The sequence below is a fragment of the Coregonus lavaretus genome, assembly GCF_964263955.1.
Source record: "Coregonus lavaretus genome assembly, chromosome: 30".
Lineage (NCBI taxonomy): Eukaryota > Metazoa > Chordata > Actinopteri > Salmoniformes > Salmonidae > Coregonus > Coregonus lavaretus.
Genome location: NC_140017.1, coordinates 32,237,826 through 32,263,082, shown reverse-complemented (window position 1 = coordinate 32,263,082; position 25,257 = coordinate 32,237,826). Strand labels below are relative to the sequence as shown.

The 25,257-nt window shown below is 44.0% G+C and overlaps 3 protein-coding genes across 5 annotated transcripts in view; 2 read left to right on the top strand and 1 right to left on the bottom strand.

Annotated features, from left to right (window-relative positions):
• The first annotated feature begins 1,444 nt into the window (after positions 1-1,444).
• On the top strand, positions 1,445-5,302 carry LOC311105944 (secretogranin-2b-like). The gene is made up of 2 exons (XM_084148180.1): positions 1,445-1,510; positions 2,870-5,302. Exon 2 carries the CDS (start codon positions 2,882-2,884, stop codon positions 4,895-4,897), a length of 2,016 nt encoding a protein of 671 aa, XP_084004306.1. The 5' UTR covers positions 1,445-1,510; positions 2,870-2,881; the 3' UTR covers positions 4,898-5,302.
• LOC311105945 (WD repeat and FYVE domain-containing protein 1-like) overlaps positions 5,179-25,257 on the bottom strand; it is a 28,859-nt gene continuing 8,780 nt past the window's right edge. Inside the window, exons 7-15 of one of the 3 annotated variants that reach the window (XM_084148183.1) lie at positions 24,680-24,806; positions 24,187-24,292; positions 22,347-22,448; positions 21,834-21,964; positions 21,273-21,381; positions 8,944-9,122; positions 7,707-7,815; positions 6,486-6,623; positions 5,433-6,391 (exon numbers count right to left, since the gene is read on the bottom strand). In XM_084148183.1, the coding sequence (XP_084004309.1) occupies positions 6,356-6,391; positions 6,486-6,623; positions 7,707-7,815; positions 8,944-9,122; positions 21,273-21,381; positions 21,834-21,964; positions 22,347-22,448; positions 24,187-24,292; positions 24,680-24,806 (1,037 nt within the window). In that variant the 3' untranslated portion in view covers positions 5,433-6,355. Of the gene's footprint in view, positions 6,392-6,485; positions 6,624-7,706; positions 7,816-8,943; positions 9,123-9,946; positions 10,064-20,027; positions 20,199-21,272; positions 21,382-21,833; positions 21,965-22,346; positions 22,449-24,186; positions 24,293-24,679; positions 24,807-25,257 lie in introns of those variants that run through there. The other 2 variants (XM_084148181.1, XM_084148182.1) reach the window with 2 other exon arrangements.
• On the top strand, positions 10,674-15,708 carry LOC311105809 (dehydrogenase/reductase SDR family member 12-like; the record flags this gene model as incomplete). Its single annotated transcript, XM_084148009.1, has 10 exons — positions 10,674-10,744; positions 12,033-12,166; positions 12,340-12,422; positions 12,528-12,623; positions 12,927-13,008; positions 13,104-13,165; positions 13,311-13,415; positions 14,120-14,210; positions 14,476-14,613; positions 15,593-15,708. 10 exons carry the CDS (start codon positions 10,674-10,676, stop codon positions 15,706-15,708), a joined length of 978 nt encoding a protein of 325 aa, XP_084004135.1.

Here is a 25,257-nt window from a genome sequence, read left to right as displayed (position 1 = left end):
AATTACATGAAAAGTGGAGGCTTGTGCTGAATTTAAAATATGGTTGGTCTATCAGCCAAATACATCAACAGACGTATACAGACACACTGAGACACGACTCTAATCTAATTGTTAAAATGGCAAAACAGAAGCGATATCTGAAAGCGTATCTGGAATCAGGTAAACAAATCATACTACCGTACACATCTGAGTGCCGAATCCCAACTGAAATGTATGATTGAAAGTGACGGCGTCACCCTGATGTGTGCCAGACAGGACTTGACAGGCAACCAAAATATAAGACCACTGGCTGACGACAGCCCCGTCACAGGCACCTCCCGTAGCGCACGGTTTCTCTGCAGTCCTCATCACCCCGCCTCATTCTTTGGCCGATCTTGGGCGTGAGTGAGTCATCGATGGACTTTACTCTCTGTCGCGAGGGACGCCCGCGAGCGCCTTTTTGTTGACGCATAGGTATAAATCACAATTTACTGCGAACATCAGCAGTTATGGTAGGCTACCTGATTAGGAGGATACGGGAACAGGAAGTGATCTCTACCAATATGTTTTAAATCAATAGATGTTGCATTTCTCCTTGCCTGGCCCACATTATTATCCAAAATGCTGTGCAGCGTTTCTGTAATAGCCTACACAAATGTTTAATTTGCATACGAAATGCCTCATGTAGGCTTAAATCCATGGCACAAAGTATTATAATCTATAATTAGCCTATACTCTATCTGGAGAACCCGTAGGCATGGTTGTATAGGTCTATGACCATCTAAATAGACATTGTGCTGTGAGCAAATTAATCATGCCCTTAAAATGTCCAGATATTAGATATATTAGTCATGTGGTCCTCTGTACCTCAGCTGGTAGAGCACGACGCTTGTAACGCCAAGGTAGTGGGTTCGATCCCCGGGACCACCCATACACAAAAATATTATGCACGCATGACTGTCAGTCGCTTTGAGACCCATGGGGCGGCGCACAATTGGCCCAGCGTCGTCCAGGGTAGGGGAGGGAATGGCCGGCAGGGATGTAGCTCAGTTGGTAGAGCATGGCGTTTGCAACGCCAGGGTTGTGGGTTCGATTCCCACGGGGGCCAGTATTTAAAAAAATAATGTATGCACTCACTAACTGTAAGTCGCTCTGGATAAGAGCGTCTGCTAAATGAATAAAATGTAAAATAAAAGCGTCTGCTAAATGGCATATTATATTATGCTATTGGTTAACAACCAACATAATTAGACATGATAACAAAACAGTGATAACATAAGCATTTCCAATTGAAAGTTGAGGTGAAGAGATTAGAAAATAATTGAACAAATGTGAACCAGTTCTAATCATGTTTGTTTGTTTCTTTGGATCTAGTATTGCGTATGTCGCAGTGACGCACAAGTCAGGTGGCGCCTCATATAATGGGAGGAGCTGTCCCCGGTGCTGAACACAGAGAATCCCTGCTCGCGCTCACACTGAGAAAGAGAAGCTAAATTCACTCACGACTATCACTTGAAACTATTTTGCAGAGGTAAGACTTTATATAGGGCCTACATCGAAATTATACTTGTTTTGAGAAAATGGAATTCAATGTCACTATTTTCAGTTATTTTAATATGTTTGTCCATTTTAAAATCCGTTTAGCTTTGCAACCAACCTGATGCATTGCAAACAGGTCTGCCGCAGTGAAGAGATGCAAAATCTGTTTTATATTAACTATTCAAGTTTATTATGGTTTTCGTTTTTAGTGATTTGCAAAAGTAAGTTGTAGTTTTTATTATGTAGGCTAAGCAGATAAGTAGCCTAATTTAAACAATTTGATTTCAAAACCAATTAATCCACTAGTTGGTTTATAATGTATCCAAATTAGGTGTATGATTATAAAGTTCCATTGCATTTTCTCAGTAAAAAGCTTGTGCAACACAATAGCGTTTTAGTCCGCTGGAGATGTTTTGGGTGTAGGTAGTTGTGTTTCGACAGCAGCCAGCATCAGCCGAAGGGTTACCTAGACAACTAGATTGTGACTCATTCCGGAAGGCAGCAATATGAAAACTAATGAGATTTACAGGCGAGCTGAATGCCCATGGTATTACTGCTCCGCAAACAATCATTTGGGCTTTCAACAGATGTGATTTTCATTCTCTGGATAAAAACTGCAGCTACTGGCAGAATTCTAGAGTGACAAAACCTCATTTCAGATAACTACCACTAGTAAGCTATAGCAATACAGCTGAAGCATCAAACGGGAATAAATGGCAGGTCTGAAAATGAAAGGTTTTAGAATTTCAATGAGGATCATGAGAGCTGATCATTACAAAAGCCTTTAAACTGGCCTTATCATTAAAAAAGGTCCAATGCAGCCATTTTGATCTTAATATGAAATAATATCTGGGTAACAATTAAGTATCTTACTGGGATTATATTAAATTAAAATGGTAAAAAGAAACAAAAATAGCTTCTTAGTAAAGAGCAATTTCTCAAGCATGAATTTTGCTAGGACTGTCTGGGAGTGAGAAGGGGAAAACTGAAAACTAGCTGTTATTGGTAGAGAGGTTTGGAACTCTTTCTTATTGGTCTATTAACTAATTTACCACCTGGTGATGTCACCAGGGTGGCCAAAACTCCATCCCATCAAAACAGGCTGATATTTCAGGCAGTCTTTTCAAACAGCTCTTACACCAAAAAGAGCATTATCATAGGATTATTCCAACCTCAGTGTGGAAATATATATATAAAAAACACAGGAAAATCACACTTTTTGACTGCACAATCCTTTAACATATTCTTGTTTGAAAGAAATAAGTACATAACGGTCTGACCAGTGAAAAATCTTATCCTAAACATAAAAGGTCAGCTCTGACACTTCTCTCCCTGCTGTGTCTGTCTCCAGGCTGAAGACACCATGCCGTCACTCCCCAAGCTCTCCTCGGCAGGGATGGCCTTCCTCCTCTCCCTGCTCCCCCTCCTCCTGGGCTCTGGCAGTGTCCAGGGGGCCTCTCTCAGAGAACACAGACTGAGGGGCAGTGAGCTGGACCCCCAGCAAAGAGACGCCCCCTACCTCCCCACCAACGCAGACATGCTCAAGGCCCTGGAGTACATTGAGAGCCTCCGCCAGAGTACCGGGGCAGTGGTGTCAGCCCCCCAGGAGCAGGCTCCCCTCACCCCAGACTACGACACCACCAACATAGACTTAGACTCAGAGAAACTCCGCTCAATGCTGAGGCTAGCCTCTCCTACCCAGACCAGTCAGAGTAAGATCGGCCAGGACCAAGATGATGAGGAGGATGAGGAAGGGGAGCGCAAAAAGGAGGACAAGACTCAGGAGTGGCTGCAGGCGGTGCTGAGTACCCTCCAGCAGACCGAGAAGGGCCCCAAGCCAGCCCCTGTGAGGCCCAGTGTAGCCCGCCAGGCTCTAGGCAAAGGGCGGAGACCGGCGAAGGAGGAGGAGAGCCAGGTGGGAGAGGGCGTGGCGTATCCATGGTCGCAGCAGCAGCATGCCAGCCGGTCTTACAGGAAGTACCCGCTGATGTTTGAAGATGAGGACGGTGAGGAAGAAGGCAGAGCCCCGGGCCCCGAGAGCCCCTTCAAACGCACCAATGAGAACATGGAGGGGAAGTACACACCCCAGAACCTGGCCAACCTGCAGTCTGTGTTTGAGGAACTGGGGAGGATAGCCAACGCCAAGGCTGGACACAAACGCCAGACTGAGGATGATGAGGATGATTATGATGAAGTGGAGGATGATGATGATGATGACATGTTCCGGGTGAGGAACCTGGCCTATGAGGATGTGATGGGGGGAGAGGACTGGACGCCCTTAGAGGAGCAGGTGGAGATGGAGGAAGAGGAGAGAGACAACAGGCAGGCGTTCAACAGAGGCTTGAAGGATGATGAAGAGGATGATGAAGAAGAGGGGATTGATGAGGTCAAGCGATCGAGCCAGCCGGGTCCGGGAGAACATGACCCAGATGACATCACCAAACTGGTCGACTACTACCTTCTGAAGGTGCTGGAGAAAACAGAGCAGGAGCGGAAGAGAGAGCTAGAAGAGGAGGAGGAGGAGAGGGAAGAGAGGAGGGCAGCTCAAACTCAGCACAGCGACAAGGTAGATCCACAGGCCATTTACCAGCTCATCCAAATCTCCCAGAAACTACAGATCCCACCAGAAGACCTGATGGACATGCTGAAGAGTGGGGAGATGACAAAACAGGCCAGGACACCACTGAGGACACAAGCACATTCTCAGACACCCAACGATCTGGCCAAGGTAGAGGACAAACTAACTCACATTTCCTCTAAGAAAAATAAGATCCCTCCAGAGACATTCTTCAACAGACGGCTGCCTGAGACCCAAACAAGCAACGTCCCGGAAGAAATAAACACAGAAGACATTCTAAAAATCCTCGGGCTGGGAAGCGTGGCAAATCAGAACGCACACGCGCTTAAGAAGCAGAAACAGCATACAAGCCCGCCGTCCAGGTTTTACGCGCCAGCTGGAAGGCAGAGAGACTACATGTTCTCTGAGCCAAATGTCCCAGAGAAAGGAAAGGACGACTACGACAACACTGTCGATGAAGACGAGCTATCAACGTATCTGGCTGCCCAGATGTTGGTGCAGTATCCGCAGGTAGCAAACAAGGCAGACCAAAAAAAGCGTGCCTCGCAGCCTCGCTCACAAGATGATCAGCTTGTGCTGGGAAAGTTTGAGCAGGCGATACAGGACTACTTTGACCAAATGGACTCAGACAGAAGCCCGCCTCAGAAAAGACAGTCAGAACCCGAGGAGGATACAGGCGATGCTTCACAAACGCAGGGCTTGGATGACGACACGCTGCTGAAAATTCTAGGCTATCTGAACCCAGAGACCGAAGAGGGCGAAGATAAGGACCTTTATGCCAAAACTGTCAAAGGAATGTAGATGGTGGGGATGCAGATACATATTATATAATTGTTTTGAAGGGGGGTAAATCATAATAAAGTATTTTGAAAAATAAATACATGCAATGGAGTTTAGTCTATTCAGTAGATTTATTAAAGCTCATGCTTTAATAGCCAATTTATACATGAACTTGATCTGATGTAGCTACAAGGGAGTGCCTATTCGTGGTTGTAACTGGGTGTGTTGCATAATATTCAATGTTTTTGATAGGCTAGTTAAAACAACACACCACTTTATACTAGCCGTACATTTCAGCGCACATACAGCCGAATCAGTGTTGGATTCTTTACATCCACTTGTGTTCTTCCTCGTAAATTATATTTCGTACATGTGTTCGGTAATGTGTGACGTATGAGGTTAATAAAGCATTGACTTTATTTTTTCCTTACTGTGTAGTGTTTACTCATTTGGAGCGCAAAGATGGTGAACAAGCTGCAGAATATCACATTCAAAACACCATCTACCTCGATGTGTCAGCAACAACGATATGTAGCCTCGATCAATCAAACATCTTAGTTTGACAGGTAAGCTATTAGTATATTGTAATCAATTTGGGCAATTTGAAGCTACAATAATGAGCAAACGTGAAGTTGGGCATTTCAGCCACATGGAATGACATTCTATTTCTATGATTTTAGCACCATGGACAGCTCCGGTCGCAACGAACTAAGACAACACATTTCTTAGCCTGGGGCAAGCAGGGTAGTCCTTGTCAATTCCAGCTATAAAACCAAGAGATATATTCTAATAAAGTAGCGATAATCCATTTACAAAAGTTGGAAACAACATACCCTAACTAACATTTAAAAAACTATTTATTCAGACCGTACAACTTTAACGGTACTGTGAGTAGGCACCACTTTCCAAAACATCCACCTTTAGCTTCAGTCTTAGAACCCTCTGGCTATAGCTTGACTACTGAGAAATATTACAATAAGGCACTATGCTTGTGTAGGCAATGGCTACGTTAGCCAACATAGAATTACAATAATAAATGTGACTTTCAAAATGGTAAGAAGTTGTGGTTACAATCCTTTGGATCAACTCACAACTGAATTAAAACATTTGAAAATGCAGCAGCAATATTCTAAAATAACATTGATTTGCTTGAAAATCACATAAGGCAAAGTAGGCTACAATTATTTTAAAACATGTATGATCCTATCAAATATAATGTAATTAGCAAATAATTTAAACTAAAAACACATTTGAAAAGATCTCAAAGTTAAAAAAGTAAAACTGTTTTAAAACAAACTCCTAAATTATAAAAACTCCTAATGCATCTTTTAGAAGGTGCTTATATAAAACAACAGACTATGTATGCTGTCTGAATGGAAGAGTGTACTACAGTTTAATCGTTTAAATGTTTTGGCACTTATGGCGATTGAGGAAAGGATTCTTCAGTCTCAAGATTCGACTCACGTCCCTGTTATAGGTTCAGTAGGTCGGCTTACTCATATACTCCTCCATTGTCTGTTGAGAGAACAGAAAAAACATATTTAAATATTTAGGCAAGTGTGTCACACTTAAGTGACTGTGTGTGTGTGCATGTGTATGTGTGTGTCACCTCCTGTAGTGTCTCTGCCTCCTCTATAGCAGTGCCCACAGCTGTCTTAGAGGTCTCCAGGATCTCTCCTCCCATCAGGAACTCATCCAGGATGAAGTAGGCCTTCTCAAAGTTAAAGATGATGTCCAGCTCACACACCTGCAGCGCGCATGCACATGTCCATAGTTAAATTCCATCGTTGGACCAAAGAATGAGGCAGGGTTGCAGGGGACTGCAGAAAGAGACCGTGCGCTACGGGAGGTGCCTGTGACGGGGCTGTCGTCAGCCAGTGGTCTTATATTTTGGTTGCCTGTCGAGTCCTGTCTGGCGCACATCAGGGTGACGCCGTCACTTTCAATCATACATTTTCTGTTGGGAGTCAGCACTCCGATAGATGAGTATGGTAGCATGATTTGTTTACTATGGATCCTGATTCATGATACACTTTCAGATCGCTTCTGTTTTGTCATTGTAACAATAGATTAGAGTGGAGTCTCAGTGTGTCTGTTGATGTATTTTACTGATAGACCAAACACATCATTTTACTTTCAGCACAAGCCTCCACTTTTCATGTAATTCCCTAATAACCACACGCACGCACAGACACAGGACTTTTTGGGGACCATTAATTGAGTCCCATTCAAAATCCTATTTTCCCTAACCCCAACCTAACACTAGCCCTAACCTTAACCCCTAAGCCTAAAATAGCCTTTTTACAATTGAGGACCGGCAAAATGTCCACACTTCTCTGAATTTTAGTTGGTTTACTATTCTTGAGGGGACTAAAACGTGCACACACACGATGAAGTAGGCCTTGTCAAAGTTAAAGATGATATCCAACCCACACACATGTAGCAGAGCAGACAGGGCGACACAGAGCAGACAGGGCGACACAGAGCAGACAGGGCGACACAGAGCAGACAGGGCGACACAGAGCAGACAGGGCGACACAGAGCAGACAGGGCGACACAGAGCAGACAGGGCGACACAGAGCAGACAGGGCGACACAGAGCAGACAGGGCGACACAGAGCAGACAGGGCGACACAACAGCACATCGCTGAGGAAATAGACACCATTAAGATTATACAATGTTGAAAATATTGTAAAAGCACATAGACCTTAACATTTAGTTTCTATTCACCAATTTAACCTATACTTTCCCTGTGTTCTCTTTCAACTTGCCCCCAGAGACCTTCACCTGCCAATGAATAGCCCTTACATTGCCTGTACATTATGCTTACATTGCCAAAGTATTTGTCCAGCAGCTCGACATATCGATGCAGCACCTCCAGGGTCAACAGTTCATTGTCCTGGTCCTCCAGACCACAGCAGAAGTAGAGGCTGGCATACCTTCAAGGGAGCAAGGGGTCAGGGGACAGGAACAGGGTTACGGTTGTTATGTTTATATGCAAATCACTTTACCATAGAGGTTAATGCTTAAGGTTAAGCCATATAGTGACTGTAAGGGTAGAACAATCTGCTCGTCTGTTATGTGTTTAACATGTACGCAGTGTACAAAACATTAGAAACACCTGCTCTTTCCATGACAGACTGACCAGGTGAATCCAGGTGAAAGCTATGATCCCTTATTGATGTCACTTGTTAAATCCACTTCAAATCAGTGTAGATGAAGGGAAGGAGACAGGTTAAAGGACTTTTAAGCCTTGAGACAATTGAGACATGGATTGTGTATGTGTGCCATTCAGAGGGTGAAAGTGCCTTTGAATGAGGTATGGTAGTAGGTGCCAGGCGCACTGGTTTGAGTGTGTCAAGAACAGCAGCGCTGCTAGGTTTTTCACGCTCAACAGTTTCCCGTGTGCATCAAGAATGGTTCACCACCCAAAGGACATCCAGCCAACTTGACAACTGTGGGAAACATTGGAGTCAACATGGGCCAGCATCCCTGTGGAATGCTTTTGACACCTTGTAGAGTCCATGCTTTGACAAATTGAGGCTGTTCTGAGGGAAAAAGGGGGTGAAACTCAATATTAGGAAGGTGTTCCTAATGTTTTGTACACTCAGTGTATATTTAACTTTAACTTGGGCGTGTGCACGCGTATGTTTTTTTTGTGTGTGTTTGCATGTGTGTGTAAGAAGGATTGGTGAGGAGGATGGGTTTAGGAGGTTAAACATTAACCACTAATAACATGGCCAAGGATGGCTCTAGTCTACCCCCTCCCCCCCTCCCTCCCTCCCTCCCTCCCTCCCCCATCCCTCCACACCCCTACAGTACACAGGCACCATAGTCTGTTTCAGCCCAGAGACAATAGTGAGAGGGAGAGAAACACAGACAGCAATAGGGGTCAACAGAGAAACAGACAAAAGAAGAAAAGACAGAAGTCAAACATAGGAAAACAAATAATCTGCCAAATAAAGCAAATCAGAGACAGAGAGAAGGGGTATAAGAGAAAGCGATCGAAGGTAAACCACAGACAGATCCAGCTCAGACTCAAACAGAGATTCTTCTTCCTCAGTCACCTCTTGTAAACAATCTTGAGGTCCCTCCAGTGGAGGAAGTTACAGGAGCGGGGAGGGCGAGCCAACACCATCAGAGTCATTTCCCTGATCACCTTCTTTTTCTCTCTCTCCGTCACCGGAGTGAACCACTTCTGCAGTCGCAGCTTCCCCTGCCGGCTGAACAGCAGCAGGAAGCGCATCTGTGGGGAGAGGGGGCAGGAAGTTGACCCGCATGGGACCCAAATCATAGAAATAGAATGGGTATTATTGCAGGCAACAGATTGAAGCAGAACAGTTCCTCTTGTTCATTAGGTTCTCTCTGGTGTCACTCAGGTCAAACCATGTTGTTAACGCCTAGTTAATCAGTAACTGCATTAATACATATTCACATACACAGAAATACACTGATACATTCATGAAGGCTACTCACTCACACATACTCAGACACGTTGGACACACCCCACAATTACACACTCATTAGGCCTAGATGAAGTGCTTCAATCCAAACCACAATTCAAAACAACACTTCTAACTAATAAGTGGTTGTTGTGCCAGACATAAACAATATTTCACTATTCTCCACAGTCAGACTTATAATGGACAGTTTAAGCAAAAATTTAACTTACACATTACTTTCAAGATGTTCTACTATAAAAACAAGACATTGTGCAACAACCCATTGATAAAGAGCTTCTTAAGCAAGACAGAAGGCACAACTGTTCAAGTGGGAGAGGTGGTTTCAGTGGTGCTAGCTAGCAACGCTTCTTTAGGCTACTGTAGCCTCCGGGCAAACAGGTGGAGACGACAAGACTCAAGTGCAAGGACAAGCCAAAGGAACTGAGTGTGCTGTAGCGTAGCCTGTGTGCAAGTGCTAGCTTTAATAGTCGTTATGCGCAGACTGACCGCCATAGACCACATAGTTACTCACCTTTTGGACAGGTGCATGTTCCACAGAGAGAATTTACTTGCCCTGTAAAATATGTCCAAACTTGAACATGACACCAAAAGCCGACATTTTACTCACCATCGTGAAGCTGCAATATGAGGCTAAGGCCGACACTAGAGGGAAAATATGTTATCTAAACTCTTGCGTAAAACCGATTCATATGGACGGGCATCGTCAACCTTCCCACAATGCTGTGGGTTAAATTGCGAAACCACACCTATAGACTGTGTCGCGCCCAGTTATTTGCTTTGCTTTGTCGAGATTGGTTCACACCTGTCACAGGAGCTTCCTGGGCAAGGTGCATTGTAGTGTCCTGTACACTCTGGTTTATGATCAAATGTAGATACCATCCTGTTTGTCAAACCAAATTATGTGGGTCTAATCTTTCATTTCCAGACATATTGCGTGTTCTTTTGGCTTTTTTTATTGTAGACTACATGCCTAAAATAGCCTAATTTCCCCCAGAAGTATTATCAATAATTCCCTGATAAAATGTTCTTATGTTACTGAAATATGCGGTTGTTGAAATTGAAATTACAAATACTGTGCATGCAACTCCTGAATTTGCCATGTAAGCCTATTGAAGATTCAGTAGGAAATATATTTTATTTCATTAATTCAAGCCTATAGACATCAAGGAAAGTGTCGAGCTGACACCAGTTGACACTGAATTTGATTGTGCTTCAGTTGTTGTTCCCTACTCGCCGCTGGGTGTCATCCAATGTCAATTCAAACACGTGGGTTTGGCCCAAGTTAAAACCGGAGGAGAGCGTGCAATAACGGGACGGCGGGACGAGAGGATTCCATGGGTAATACAACGATGTCTCTTTACCGCAACTCCGCTTGGTTTCTGAAAGGAATGACTGAATTCACCAGGTAAGATTTGCTCCGCTATGGTGTTTTTGTCATCATCATAGCATTGATGCTTTTATATTTACTCTGGAGGACTGTAGGCAATTGATCAGTGGTCCCCCACCTGTTGGGTCCATACGCACAGATGTGTTATGGTTGATTCGGTTATTTAATGGAATCAAATCCCACTAAATCAATCAAATGTATAAAACTGAATGATTCAAAAGACATCTTTCCTATTTCCAGAACAATGTGTATATTATCTCTCTCTCTCTCTCTCTCTCTCTCTCTCTCTCTCTCTCTCTCTTTCTATGGGTGTTCATCCTTTGGCATGATAGTATTCAATTCATCACAGTGAACATCACAGTGGTTCAGATAGATTCTAGATTTTTCCACCCTCATTGATTAAGAATCAAGATAGGCAAAACTGATCCAAGATCTGCAAAATAGTGCCTGGGCCTTTACTGCTGTGTGATGTCAAAACCACTAAATGGACAAAACTGTTGAAGAACCGTTTACTTTTTGCCATCATATTACTAAATAAATTGGGTCATCAATGCTAATTACAAAGCTTACAATCTTATTTGGAAATCCACAAGCTCAAGGCAAGGCCATCATGTGGAACTGTTGATAAATGGCTTACCAATAGCATCAGACCACACACTGCCCTTCCTCATTCTAAACAACAATCCAATCCAACTGAAGAGATGCCTTTGTCATTTGTTCAGCACTTCCTTTGTTCAATGTTGTGTTTTCTTGCAGAGACCAACCAGTCTCTCTGACCCTGGACTCCACTAGTGTTTACGCTGCGTGACACCACCAAACAGAGCATGCATTTAGCCCAAAACAATCCCTAAGCACGGCGCCGCCTCGCTCCTTTAATCCCCCCATTGGGAACAATGGCAGCCATTGAACCCCTTGACGCCGCCCACAGGCCGCTGTCGCTGTCCACAGCGGTGGCCTCAGAACCACCTCCTCTCTCCTTCTCACATTACCTAAGAGATGATGTGACAGTCTTTCTCTTTGTTAGACCTTTGTCTTTCTGACTGAATATCTAAACTCTTTGGAATTTGTTTCATTTTAGATGCGGTCTCCCTGCTCGGAACCTATCTGACCCCAGGACATCTATGTGCACTGGCACTGACCTACTTTCTTCTAATCTGTTTTCAATCAATCATTCAATCAATTATTTCAAGTCGAAAGGGGTGTATTGTTACTGAGCTCCTCAGTCACCCTCTACCACCCTGTGGAGTGGAGCAGTGGATGAATATCCTCCACCTGACTGCTGTCTGTCTACCTGTGTGTGTTGCAGGAGTGCGTTCCTCTCTGCAGCCAAGCGCTTTGTGGAAAAGGACCTGGAGGTGTCCATGGCAGGCAGGGTCTTCATGATCACTGGGGCCAACAGTGGCATAGGGAGAGCTACAGCCATGGCCATCGCCAGGAGAGGTATGGTGTGTCTGTAGAGTAGAGAGAGAGAGAGAGTGTGTGTGTGTGTGTAAGTGTGAGTCAGTGCGTGCATGTGTGTCTTTAGAGGAAGAGAATCATCACGTTTCACCGCACTGAATACACCCCTGGTTCAGCCACTCTTGCTCTACTGTTATCCCCCATCCCCTCTACAGGTGGTACGGTCCATATGGTGTGCAGGGACAAGGACAAAGCAGAGGAGGCCAGGGCTGACATTGTCAAGGAGTCAGGAAATAAAGTGAGTGAGTTTGGGCCTCTCTCTCACCCTCAAAATGTTTGTGTGGGGGACTTTTTACACTGTTTGGATATTATAAACCAGAGTGTAATAATCATGTAATTTCAGGAAATATACGTCCACATTCTGGACCTGTCGGAGACACGGAAGGTTTGGGAGTTTGCAGAGGCCTTCAAGAGGAAGTACAAAGCCTTGAACGTACTGGTGAGTGCTGAACATATGTTTGAATCAAAGTGATAACCCTGTAACATATATTTTTCTCCCTCTAGTCATCACCCTGCCTTTCATCATCCTCTCTCTCTCTCCCCATATCTCTCTCTCTCTCCATATCTCTCTCTCTCTCTCCCCATATCTCTCTCTCTCTCTATCTCTCTCTCTCTCTCTCCATATCTCTCTCTCTCTCTCATCCTTCCCATAATGTAGGGGTTCTTCCCATGTTTGATGTATTATTACATGCGTACAGTATTTATAATGTAGGATTATTGATTGACTGATTGATGTGAACAGATAAATAATGCAGGCTGCATCATGAGTGAGAGGGATGTGAACGCAGAGGGGCTGGAGAAGAGCTTTGCCAGTAACGTCATGGGTGAGTCAATGAGAGAGGTGAATGTGAATACTTCAGTCTCAAAACCCCTTCCGTTCAAAACCTCTTGAAAGACACACATCTCTCTCTTTCTCTAGGTGTGTATATCCTGACCAAGGGCCTGATTCCCTTACTGGAGAAGAGTGCAGAGCCCAGAGTGGTGAGTTTGAAACCCACAACCCACTGGCACCACCACCTGGGGTTATTCTCTTAGATGTAATTTTACTCAATTACAAAAAAATGTACTTTAGTGTGTGTCCCGTTTATGATTCTTTCATGTTTCCTGTCTCCCTCCTCCTCCTCAGATCACAGTTTCATCTGGAGGGATGCTGGTCCAGAAGCTGAGGACAGGGAACCTGCAGACAGAAATAGGTCGCTATGACGGGACCATGGTCTACGCACAGCACAAGGTGAGGGGAGCAGTGGCACACACATCACATTTTGTTTTGGGTCAGACATCAAATCAAATTTTATTTGTCACATGCGCCGAATACAAATGCTTACTTACAAGCCCTTAACCAACAATGTAGTTAAGAAAACAAGAGTTAAGAAAATATTGACTAAATAAACAAAAGTTTAAAAAAAGTTACACAATAGAATAACAATAACGAGGTTTTATACAGGGGGTACTGGTACCGAGTCAATGTGCGGGGGTACAGGTTAGTCGAGGTAATTAAGGTCATATGTACATGTAGGTAGGAGTAGTGACTATGCATAGATAATAAACAGCGAGTAGCAGCAGTGTAAAAAATTAATAAAAAATACAATGGGTAGCTATTTGATTAATTGTTCAGCAGTCTTATGGCTTGGGGGTAGAAGTTGTGCAGTAGCAGAGAGAACAGTCTATGACTAAGGTGGCTGGAGTCTTTGACAATTTTTTGGACCTTCCTCTGACACCGCCTGGTATAGAGGTCCTGGATGGCAGGAGGAAGCTTGGCCCCAGTGAACCATACAGGGTTGGAGACAATTCCATTAAATGCATGATGTGGTGGTCTCTTGCTGGTCTGTGCTTGTGTCACATGGTCTAGGGCAGATTTTATTTGGTCAGAAATGTTGTGTTTGAGATTTGTGTTTGAACTGGTCCCAGCTGCTGGTGTGTGTGTGTGTGTTTCAGAGGCAACAGGTGGTGATGACAGAGCAGTGGGCCAAGACCCATAGCAACGTTCACTTCTCAGTGATGCACCCTGGCTGGGTGGACACGCCGGGTACTGTATCAATACACCACAGCTACATAATCACCAGCAACAAACAGCTTTGGTTCTGAGTATGACAACATTGTAAACACATATCCACATTTGGAGATTGACATTTACTATTGAGATTTACTATTTCAGTACATAAATCCGATGCTGTTTTAATACAAATCTAATAGTCTAAATACAGTTTTAAACATAATACACTCTGATAAACAATTTATTATTAAAAGAAGATAACTTTGTTACTGACCCGTCTCTCTCTGTGGTGTTGTAGCGGTGGCCAACGCCATGCCTGACTTCCACCAGTCTATGAAGGACAGTCTGCGGACCCCGGAGCAGGGGGCTGACACCGCGGTGTGGTTGGCCATCTCAGAGGCCGCCGCCACCAAGCCCAGCGGAAGCTTCTTCCAGGGTAGGCAGTAAGAAACGTGGAACACACTTACCACAAGTTATCTATTAAATTAAGTATCACAAACAAAAGTGAAGCATTGTCTGAAGAATGGGATTGCCCCCATTTGTTTACCAATTACAGGGAGCGATTTAATACATGTTTTATGGTAAAGTATCTGAGGTCATGACCAGAAGAGAGAGAGAAAGATACAGTAAGACAGCAAAATGAGGTCTAGTGTGGAGTGTCATGGGTTAACGGTCATATCCACACACACTCCCTCTCCTCACAACCCGTTCTCAATCTGTGCTTCTGGAGAAAACAAGAGCTCTTTAAAACAGCCAGGCTTCTCGGTACAGTGGACCTCAGTCAAAATTGGAGAAGAGAGAGACCAAAGGAGAGGGAAAGAGGAGAGAGAGAAGAATAGCGAGACAGAGAGGGAAAGAGAGGAGAGAGGATAGTTCAAGCATATGGGAGGGGTTTAGAGAGAGGGGAAGACGAGAGAGAGAAAGAAGATGAGTGCTGTCTGAATGCAGTGTTTGTCTGTGTGGGTTGGACTGAGGGCATGAGAGGATGGGAGAGGTTGGAGATAGCAGGCGGGCGGGGGTGGGTTGGGCTGGGTTTCTGGCGTTGGTCCACTGCAGCTGGAGCTCTCGGTACTAGATACTGCCAGAGAGTACAGTGGAACCCCCCTCTGACACACACCCTCTCCCTCCAATGCGGCGACCTCAGTAACCTTCCCCAGCACAGCGGGATTGAAAAGAAACACTTCAATAGTCACTAACACAGACACCCCCTCATCTCTGGGCCTGCGTTTACACAATGCATGTCAGGGGATCTGGGATCAACAGCTAGGCCTACGTTTTGATTTGGCTTAACTGTATTTTCTAGCTAACTTCATTGAAATGGCTATAGGATGGATCAATCACAATGTGAATAGTAAATGCTTATATTTTAACCAACCAGGTTGTAAAACAGATTGTATTGTATGTGTGTGTGTCAGATCGGAGGATGGTGTCGGCCCACCTGCCCCTGGCCTGGACCCACAGTTCCCAGTTGGAGCAGCAGAAGTTCATGAGTGTGATGGAGGATCTGGCCAAGACCTTCCAGCCCCACTGAGACCACTACCACACAAGTACCATACCAGTACTATAGTACACACTGGAACCAGTGCCGTATACTGGGAACCAGTTCAGCATAGCTAACAACAGTTTACACATACCTGTAAGGGGGGAGATGGGGGGTCCTACTAGATTTGATTTGCACTACTTTAACAGTTGAGATATTTATCGAACTAGAGCACTTTTTAAATATACAACCTCTACATGGCTTAAAACACTTAATATTCTAGGCTAAAAACTCCTGCACTGAGGGCTAAAACAGAACAGTGTTTGATGGTGATGATGCTGATTTGGGGTTCCCTGAAAAGGGTTCTTTACCTTGTTGCCTTTGAGCTGCTGATAGGGAAAGCACTTTTCCATTCTTTAAACATTTAACCCAACAAACACAATACATTGTTTTTCTACCACTTCACGCAGTGACTCAATGGAAGCTGTCAGTCAGATGGGAATCTGATGTGACCAAAGTCACCTCCTTATCCATCCACCAATCACATCACAGCATGTTGCTATGGGCCCAGCCTAACAACACATGGTTGGTTGGTTTGCTCTGCTTTGAAAATGTTCAAACTATATTACCCAAGTGCTTCTTGAGTATTACAACCTTATGAAGTTGTCTGTTGATCCATGAAAAGTCTACAAAGCTTGTGTACATAACGGATGAAATGTATTGGTGTGCATTAACAAAATGACAACATGAGGAGGAGGGCAAACACCAGAGGGATATACTACAAAGCAGGATCAGAGTTGGCCAACTAACTTTGATTAACAACCAGAAACAACTATTGAAACCTAAACTTAGATTTGTGTTTTTGGTTGTAAAGCCAATTAGACCATGCCCATTTCATGCTTATCTTTCCCCAAAAAAAGTGATTTCAGAATATTTTGGCAAGTTAGCTGGCTAAAATCATTGATCTTGCGTTGTAGTATACCCCTCTGGGTGGTTATGCTGAGCCCAGGCATGAAGAGACCTCTCACTATCAGCAGGTAGATGGGCCTTTTACCTATTCAGACCAGAGGTACATGAGGGAACCACCGCATTACCTGACATGTACAATACAGCCAAGGTATATTTATGCAACAATGTTGTTGTTTAAGGGGCACTTAAACAGTTTGAGGAAGTAATAAGCTATATATATATATATATATATATATGCTTATTGATGAGGCAATACTAAACTGTGGCAGTCATGTATTTTGTGATTTCATCCTTGAATAAATAAAAAAATACACTGATGTAAAACCCAGCTGATGTAAAGTATTTTCTGAGTGTTACTATATTGCAGATGGGGGAGGCATCCAACACAAGAGTTATAGACTTAATAACAGGTCTGAATGTATATCTTTATTAAGCTTTTATTTATTTCCTCCCTGTGACAGAACAGAGTGCCACAGGGAGGCTAAAGTCAGTACTGTCAACATTATCAACAAGAGTTTCTCTTTAAAAATACAATTATCAGAGATATACAACAAGATTATTTTACAAGCAGTATGACATTATCAAATTACAAACAACATCATAGAGGTTAACATAGTAGAGAATCTATTCTGCAGAATTCAGAGGCGTCTGGTGGGAGGAGCTATAGAAGGAAGGGTTCAATGTAATGGCTGGAATGGCATAAATGGAACGGTATCAAACACATCAAACCTATGGAAACCACGTTTGACTTCGTTCCATCCATCCCATGAACCTGTCCTCCTATAGCTCCTCCCACTAGCCTCTGCTAGACATGGCTCCAGTTTGAGATCTTACTATTTTATATCTGTGTGAAAACGTGGATGGGGTTTAGTCAAATTACATATGACCGCCATGATGAAAATAACCAAAGAGATTACAAATAACTGTAAAACTAATAATAATGTAAAAAGTATATAAATTCTTCTTCATGGGATCGACCCATAAAACTGACTTATACTTCATTACAAACCAACATACCTATAGAATTGTATTGATCACAATTGTGGTGGGAACAATAATTTGTGGAGGGAATCACAAATGTTAGCCTCTAAACGTTAGTGGCTCTCGGTTACTCCTCATAATGGAATTCATCTAGTTGGAATTCATCTATAGTTGGGAACAGAAATCACTGGTACTCCAGTTAACTGTCCCAGGTATCCTCTATAATTCAGAGGGTTAAGGTTAGGGTCGTGTTTACAGAGCACCAGATAATTATTTTGATCTAACACAATTTAAAAAAAAGCTGAACTTGAGCCTTGATTGTACTGTAGCAAAAGTGTCCCCAAGAACACTGCACATCCCTGATGACTGTACTTTACATTTAGCAGACGTTCTTATCCAGAGCAACATACAGGAGCAATTAGGGTTAAGTGCCTTGCTCAAGGGCATGTTGACAGATTGTTCACCTAGTCGGCTCGGGGATTCGAACCAGCGACCTTCCGGTTACTGGCCCAACGCTCTTAACAGCTAGGCTACCTGCAGCTTCTGTGACCTCACCATGTCCCTCTGTGATAGTAGCATGTTTCTGTGTGATATTAACTCCTCTCTGTATGACATCTATGTGTAACATGAACACCTCTGAATCTCTGTGATGTCACAATATTTATGTATGATGTCAACGCCTCTGTGACATAAACATGTCATCATGTTTCTGACATGACATGGCAAGCACACCTGTGACAGATTTCTCAGTGACATCAGCACATCTTGTGACCAATTCATCCTGTGACATCATCCTGTCTGTGTGATCTCACCACTACCACCACCATCCTATACATGAAGTAAACAACCAGAAACAATCAAACACATTGCTACAAATATAAATATGATATACTAGGTGATCAAAACTGGAATGGGACTACATTTGAAAATCGGAACTCCCACGTTATGTTCCGTTTTTAGCTTAAGGCAAGCGTTAGTCTAACCTACCACAAATTAGCCAAATATTTACCAGTTTAAGGATGCTATGCAACTCAAGACGTAACGAATCAAATCTCCCAAAAATCTAACTTGTAAAAATAAAATGCACAGCCCATCTGCTCTCTAAACCACAATTAGTGCAGTGCAGTGGAGAACCTTATGGGGCTCTGGAAACAGAACAGCGTGGGAGAGTGACAGAGAAACTAGTCAATAGTGTTGAATGCTAAGTATTCATGGGTGAGGGTTGAGAGAAAAACGCAGCTATGCTACAGAGTAGTGTGTGTGTGTAAGTGTGTACGTGTGAGAGAACAGTCGTGAGAGTTTTGAAGGATCTAGAAGGCTTGATGCATCCCTCTCTTAAGGCCTTAGAGGAAATGCAAGCAGCTTCAAATTTTACCCTCAATCCCACAGTGAGAGATGAGACAGCGTAAAACATCAGAGTGCATGGGAACTATAGTGCTACATTGACTTTTATACAGTACCATTTCAGTACCTAAGTGCCTGTCTAAAGAGAGCAAAAGCCAAATAAAAACCTCTTGTTCAAAACCATACACCGTTTTTCATTACACGCAAATTCATCTTAACTTAACGCAAAGGCAACAGAGTATGGGGTCTTGGTTATCAGGGCTAGAAGTGATATCTGTACAGCTGTGTAAATTGATGAAATATGTTTTAGGTGTGTCTGAGGTGAAGTTGGACAAGGTCTGTGGGAGAACAGCTGTGGCTACGGCTCGGCCAGGGTTGCCATGGTGACGGCACACACAGCCATGCCCTCTAATGACTCTTCCATCTCCTCCTCCTGAGACAAACGAGTGAGTTTAAGGCCAACTAGTGAAGAGAGAGAATGAGAAAGAGAGAAATAACGACTAGCGAGGAAAGAGAGAAACTGACCTCATGATCAGTGAGGGATATACAGCGATAAGCACACTACATCTCATACTGTACACACTATGCATATTGATATATAAAAGCTGTGTTGTCGTGGTTAGCATTTGCGATATTTAAAAATGTAGAAAGTTGAAGTAAGCAGCCAATAGGAGAGCCCTATGTGTGTCTGTTGGGCAGGGCTTAGTGGATTATCGGGGTCTAGCAGTCCAATGTTACAGTGCAAGAGGAATTAGAGCTGACCCACTATGTCAAAGAAACCAGACAGAAGTCTAACATACGTAAACACAAACACCAACACTGCTCCTTCCATTCACACACACACATATTAGAACATAACATTGTGCTTGGAGCTCCGCTGAACGGGTACACACTGGAAGTTAGACCTGAGACACATTTGAGACTCAACTTCTCACGTACAAAACTGACACCAAATCAAGCGAAGGGTTACCAACACTAGTACCCACCCATTTACACAACACACACACACATACGTATCTTCATCCAAACGTCCAGTGGGAGATGAGAGAACAGAAGCAGCCAGACAGAAGAGGAGCCAGAAGGATGAGAAGACAGAGGAGTTGCCATGGCAACAGCAGTCCCAAGGACAGAGACACCTGTCAGTAGAGTAGAGGACAGAGTTTGGGGGCCGAGGGGGCGGGGGTTAATCAACGTGGGGAGAAGCCTGTTGCTATGCTACAGCCAACCACTTGCGTCATGTCCCATATCTGTGGAAAGAAAGAGCCAATCAGAGAGTCAGTAAAGTCAGATGAAAAACAGACAGATGAATATGCAAAGATGAGTCATACGCATAGAAAGTGGATACACATTAATGCACGTCACAATGGTAAAATGTAAACAACCAACACCTCATCATTTTTGGAGACAGGTTATTGACATGGCAGTGCTACTGTAGCTAGCAACATAGTGTAGAAGCGATTGCTAACTAACTGTAAACAATTTTAGCTGACTAGCTAATAATCTTGGCTAACTTTGGGGCGAAACAATTCACTTACTTACTGTTAATTAGCCAAGATTTGCTAGCAAAGGCAATGCTGTCTCCAAAACGGCAAGATGTCTCCAGTAATGTTTACTTTTTGACGTTCTAGAACGTTTTCCGCTTTCCAAGCATATTAAAAACATTTAATAGTATTGGGTCTAATCCCCATTGATCAGGGACTGTCTATCTGACCACTGTGGTGAATTATTATTAATGAACTGTAGAGTTTAATGGACTATGAGGTAGAACTGGGTTAATCAAGAGCATAAAGTTAGAATTCTTTGTTACTGGGCCAGGAATTGTATTGGGTCATTTAATTTCACTGTGTGGGTGAGTAGAGAGGGAATCTGCCCTAGGGTCAGAGTGCTTGCTCTTACTTAGATCCATGGTTGTCTTATCATATCAAAGACTGAAACTGGCTTGGGACGTTTGTTTTTGTCTTCAAACACAGTGAAAAGAGCCAGGGTTGAACAGAGTTTAAACTAAACATGAGTGTTTTTGCAAGATAAGGATTGATTGAGTGTAGTACTCTGAACTTAATGAATGTTGAGTTTAGCCGCTCTCAGAGACAAAGGAAGTGGGCAGAGCAATAAAAGAGCGGGAAAACTGAAGAGGACTATATAAAATGGAGGGAGACCGTAAGGGGGGGGGGGGGGGGGGGGGGGGGGCACTCTGCAGACTGGTATCGGCTTTGTTGAAACTTGAATAAAGTAATTTCTTGATGCAACAAAAACTCTGTAAGACCTTATCTGTAATAAAATATAGTGGTTATTTTCTGAACAGGGCTGATAGTATGTCTGACCTTGACGACACGGTCGCTGCCACAGGTCACCATCAGGCCTCTGGAAGGGTCCATGTCCATAAAGGCTATGTTGTGCTTCCCCTCATGGAACGTTGCTAACGCAGTACGACTGGAAGACGAGACAAAGTGGTACGTGAGGACAACAAGTAGCAAGGAATGAGGGGGTGGGATGAGGACAACAAGTAGCAAGGAATGAGGGGGTGGGATGAGGACAACAAGTAGCAAGGAATGAGGGGGTGGGATGAGGACAACAAGTAGCAAGGAATGAGGGGGTGGGGTGAGGACAACAAGTAGCAAGGAATGAGGGGGTGGGATGAGGACAACAAGTAGCAAGGAATGAGGGGGTGGGGTGAGGACAACAAGTAGCAAGGAATGAGGGGGTGGGATGAAGAAGACAAAAGTAAATCTGAGTCACATTTTTATTATACTCCATTACAGTATTATTACATTGACATTCCATTTAAGTCATTTAGCAGACACTTATCCAGAGAGACTTACTTAGATTGTTTTGGGATGTTTTTATTACTCTATTATGCTCTATTACTAGTGTATCATACTCACTCCTCGTCCTTAACGGTGTCGTAGCAGGTGTCACACACTCGCACCTGGAACTCAAAGCCCATCACAGGGTATGTAGTGCTCTTGGAACTACACTTCCCACACACCGCTTTGCCACACTTCCTGCAGTGGTGCTGAACCAGGAAACACGAGGGTTAGTCAAGGGTCAAAGAATAAAGACTGATCACTCCTAGTTCCTGTATTTCTATATGCCTGTATCTATATTTCTACCACTACTATTACAATTCAGTCACAAGGATATTTGTATTACAGTAATGGCTACACCAGGGGCTGCCTGCCCTCTCACCTGCCGAAGCCCAATGGTCTTAGAATCACATATCAGCATTAGCCAAGGATCAAAGAATATGGACTGATCACTCCTAGTTCCTGTATTTCTACCATGACTATTATACAGTTACAAGGCAATTCTTACAACAGTAATGGCTATGTCAGAGCCTTGTATTATATTCTCAATACAAGGCTCTGGACTATACCAGAGGCTGCCTGCCCTCTCACCTGCCGAAGTCCAATGGTCTTTGAATCCCACATCTGTTTGACGTTCCAGAAGAAAGGCTGCTCACACTTCTGACATGAGTCACTGTCCAACCACTGAGGAGCCTGTAGAGAGTCAAGCAGGAAGAGAGAGAGAGTTACATACAGAGTAGAGAGGGAGTGATGATACTTTGTAGCAATGTTCAACTTTCAACACCAGAGGGTAGTACAGAGCTGGTGACGGTCCTTAACCAAGGCGATTGGGAATACAGCAGCCTCTAAGGCAGAGGTGGGCAAACTACGGCATGTTTTTTGTTCTTGTTTTTTTTTTGGGGGGGGCAAAAGGTTTACCCACCCCTGCTGTAAGGAGAGGAGGGGGTGCAGAGAGGCATTGAGATGTATTCCTGGCTCCTGATATACCGTGCATTCGGAAAGTTCAGACCCCTTGACTTTTTCCACATTTTATTACGTTACAGCCTTATTCTAAAATTGATTAAATTGTTTTCCCCCCTCATCCATCTACACACAATACCCCATAATGACAAAGCGAAAACAGGTTTTAAAAATGTTGCCAAATTTATTAAAAATAAAAAACAAATACCTTATTTACATAAGTATTCAGACCCCTGCTATGACACTCGAAATGGAGCTCAGGTGCATCCTGTTTCCATTTATCATCCTTGAGATGTTTCTACAACTTGATTGGAGTCCACCTGTGGTAAATTCAATTGATTGTACATGATTTGGAAAGGCACACACCTGTCTATATAAAGGTCCCACAGTTGACAGTGCATGTCAAAGCAAAAACCAAGCCATGAAGTCGAAGGAATTGTCCGTAGAGCTCCGGGACATGATTGTGTCGCATTGAAGGTCCCCAAGAACACAGTGGCCTCCATCATTCTTAAATGGAAGAAGCCTGGAACCACCAAGACTCTTCCTAGAGCTGGCCGCCCAGCCAAACTGAGCAATCGGGGGAGAAGGACCTTGGTCAGGGAAGTGACCAAGAACCCGAAGGTCACTCTGAAAGAGCTCCAGAGTTCCTCTGTGGAGATGGGAGAACCTTCCAGAAGGACAACCATCTCTGCAGCACTCCACCAATCAGGCCTTTATGGTACAGAAGCCACTCCTCAGTAAAAGGCACATGATAGCCCGCTTGGAGTTGCCAAAAGGCACCTAAAGGACTCTCAGACCATGAGAAACAAGATTATCTGGTCTGATGAAACCAAGATGGAACTCTTTGGCCTGAATGCCAAGCGTCACGTCTGGAGGAAACCTGGTACCATCTCTACGGAGAAGCATGGTGGTGGCAGCATCATGCTGTGGGGATGTTTTTCAGTGGCAGGGACTGAGACTAGTCAGGATCGAGGGAAAAATGAACAGAGCAAAGTACAGAGAGATCCTTGATGAAAATCTGCTCCAGAGCGCTCAGGACCTCAGACTGGGGCGAAAGTTCACCTTCCAACAGGACAACGAACCTAAGCACACAGCAAATACAACGCAGGAGTGGCTTCGGGACAAGTCTCTGAATGTCCTTGAGTGGCCCAGCCAGAGCACAGACTTGAACCCGATCAAACATCTCTGGAGAGACTTGAAAACAGCTGTGCAGCGACGCTCCCCATACAGATGTGCCCAGCTTGTAGCGTCATACCCAAGAAGACTTGAGGCTGTAGTCGCTGCCAAAGGTGCTGAATACTTATGTAAATATTTCAGTTTTGTATTTTTATCAATTTCCTTTGTCACTATGGGGTATTGTGTGTAGATTGATGAGGATATATTTTTAAACCATTTTAGGATAAGGCTGTAAAGTAACAACATTTGGAAAATGTCAAGGGGTCTGAATACTTTCCGAATGCACTGTGCCTACCTCTTCTCTGGGTGTGTCCATGTTCCACACTGTGACGCCTCCATCTGCAGAACAGGACACCAGCTGCCTGGTCAGCTGCAGGTAGCGCACCGCCTGCACTCGTTCACTGGAGACGGGGAGGAAGAGAGAGAGAGAGAGGGGTGAGGAAAAAAAGGAGGAAGGAATAATGTAGAAAATAGAGTAATCTTTCAAAGAATTCCAGACATAAATTGTTTAATGTAGTAACATAATGATAGAACTTCAGTGGAACTCCATTGACTTGGTCTGATAGCTACGCCATCTGGGGAGCTCACAGATGGTAAAACATGCATAAAAATAAAACACTACGAAGTGAACAGCTCCCTGCGACAGCTGGTACTGACCTACAGAGCCTTGCTTCCGATAAGCATATGCACTGGATAACACACACACACACACACACACACACACACACACACACACACACACACACACACACACACACACACACACACACACACACACTCCCTCTTACTGGTGTCCCTGGAGCAGTAGTGTGCGTCCCTTGCGGCCCCCGATGTCCCACATGATGACACTGTGGTCAGACGCTCCTGAGAACAAAAGCCTCTGAACAGGATCCCACCACAGAGCTCCAATACTACCTGAGAAAGGGGGGGAGAGAAAGAGAGAGAGGAAGCAAGAGAGAGAACAGGAAGTTATGACAACAGACGGGTGGTTGGTTTGGCAACTGCTTGGCATCCGACCGCAAGGCGCTACAGAGGGTAGTGCGTACAGCCCAGTAAATCACTGGAGCAGAGCTCCCTGCCATCCAGGACCTATATACCAGGCGGTGTCAGATGAAGGCCCTAAAAATTGTCTAAACTCCAGCCACCCAAGTCATAGACTGTTCTCTCTGCTACCGCACGGCAAGCTATACCGATGCACCAAGTCTGGAACCAATAGGACCGTTAACAGCTTCTACCCCCAAGGCATAGGATTTCTAAATAGTTAACCAATAGCTACTATCTGCATTGACCATTTTTGCACTCTTTGACTCATCACTTACGATGCTGCTACGTATGGGATAATCAACGAGGGGCTATGCATTCTATG

Excerpts from the sequence above, each read along its gene's own strand:
- LOC311105944 (XM_084148180.1), top strand. The coding sequence starts at position 2,882 with ATGCCGTCACTCCCCAAGCTCTCCTCGGCAGGGATGGCCTTCCTCCTC.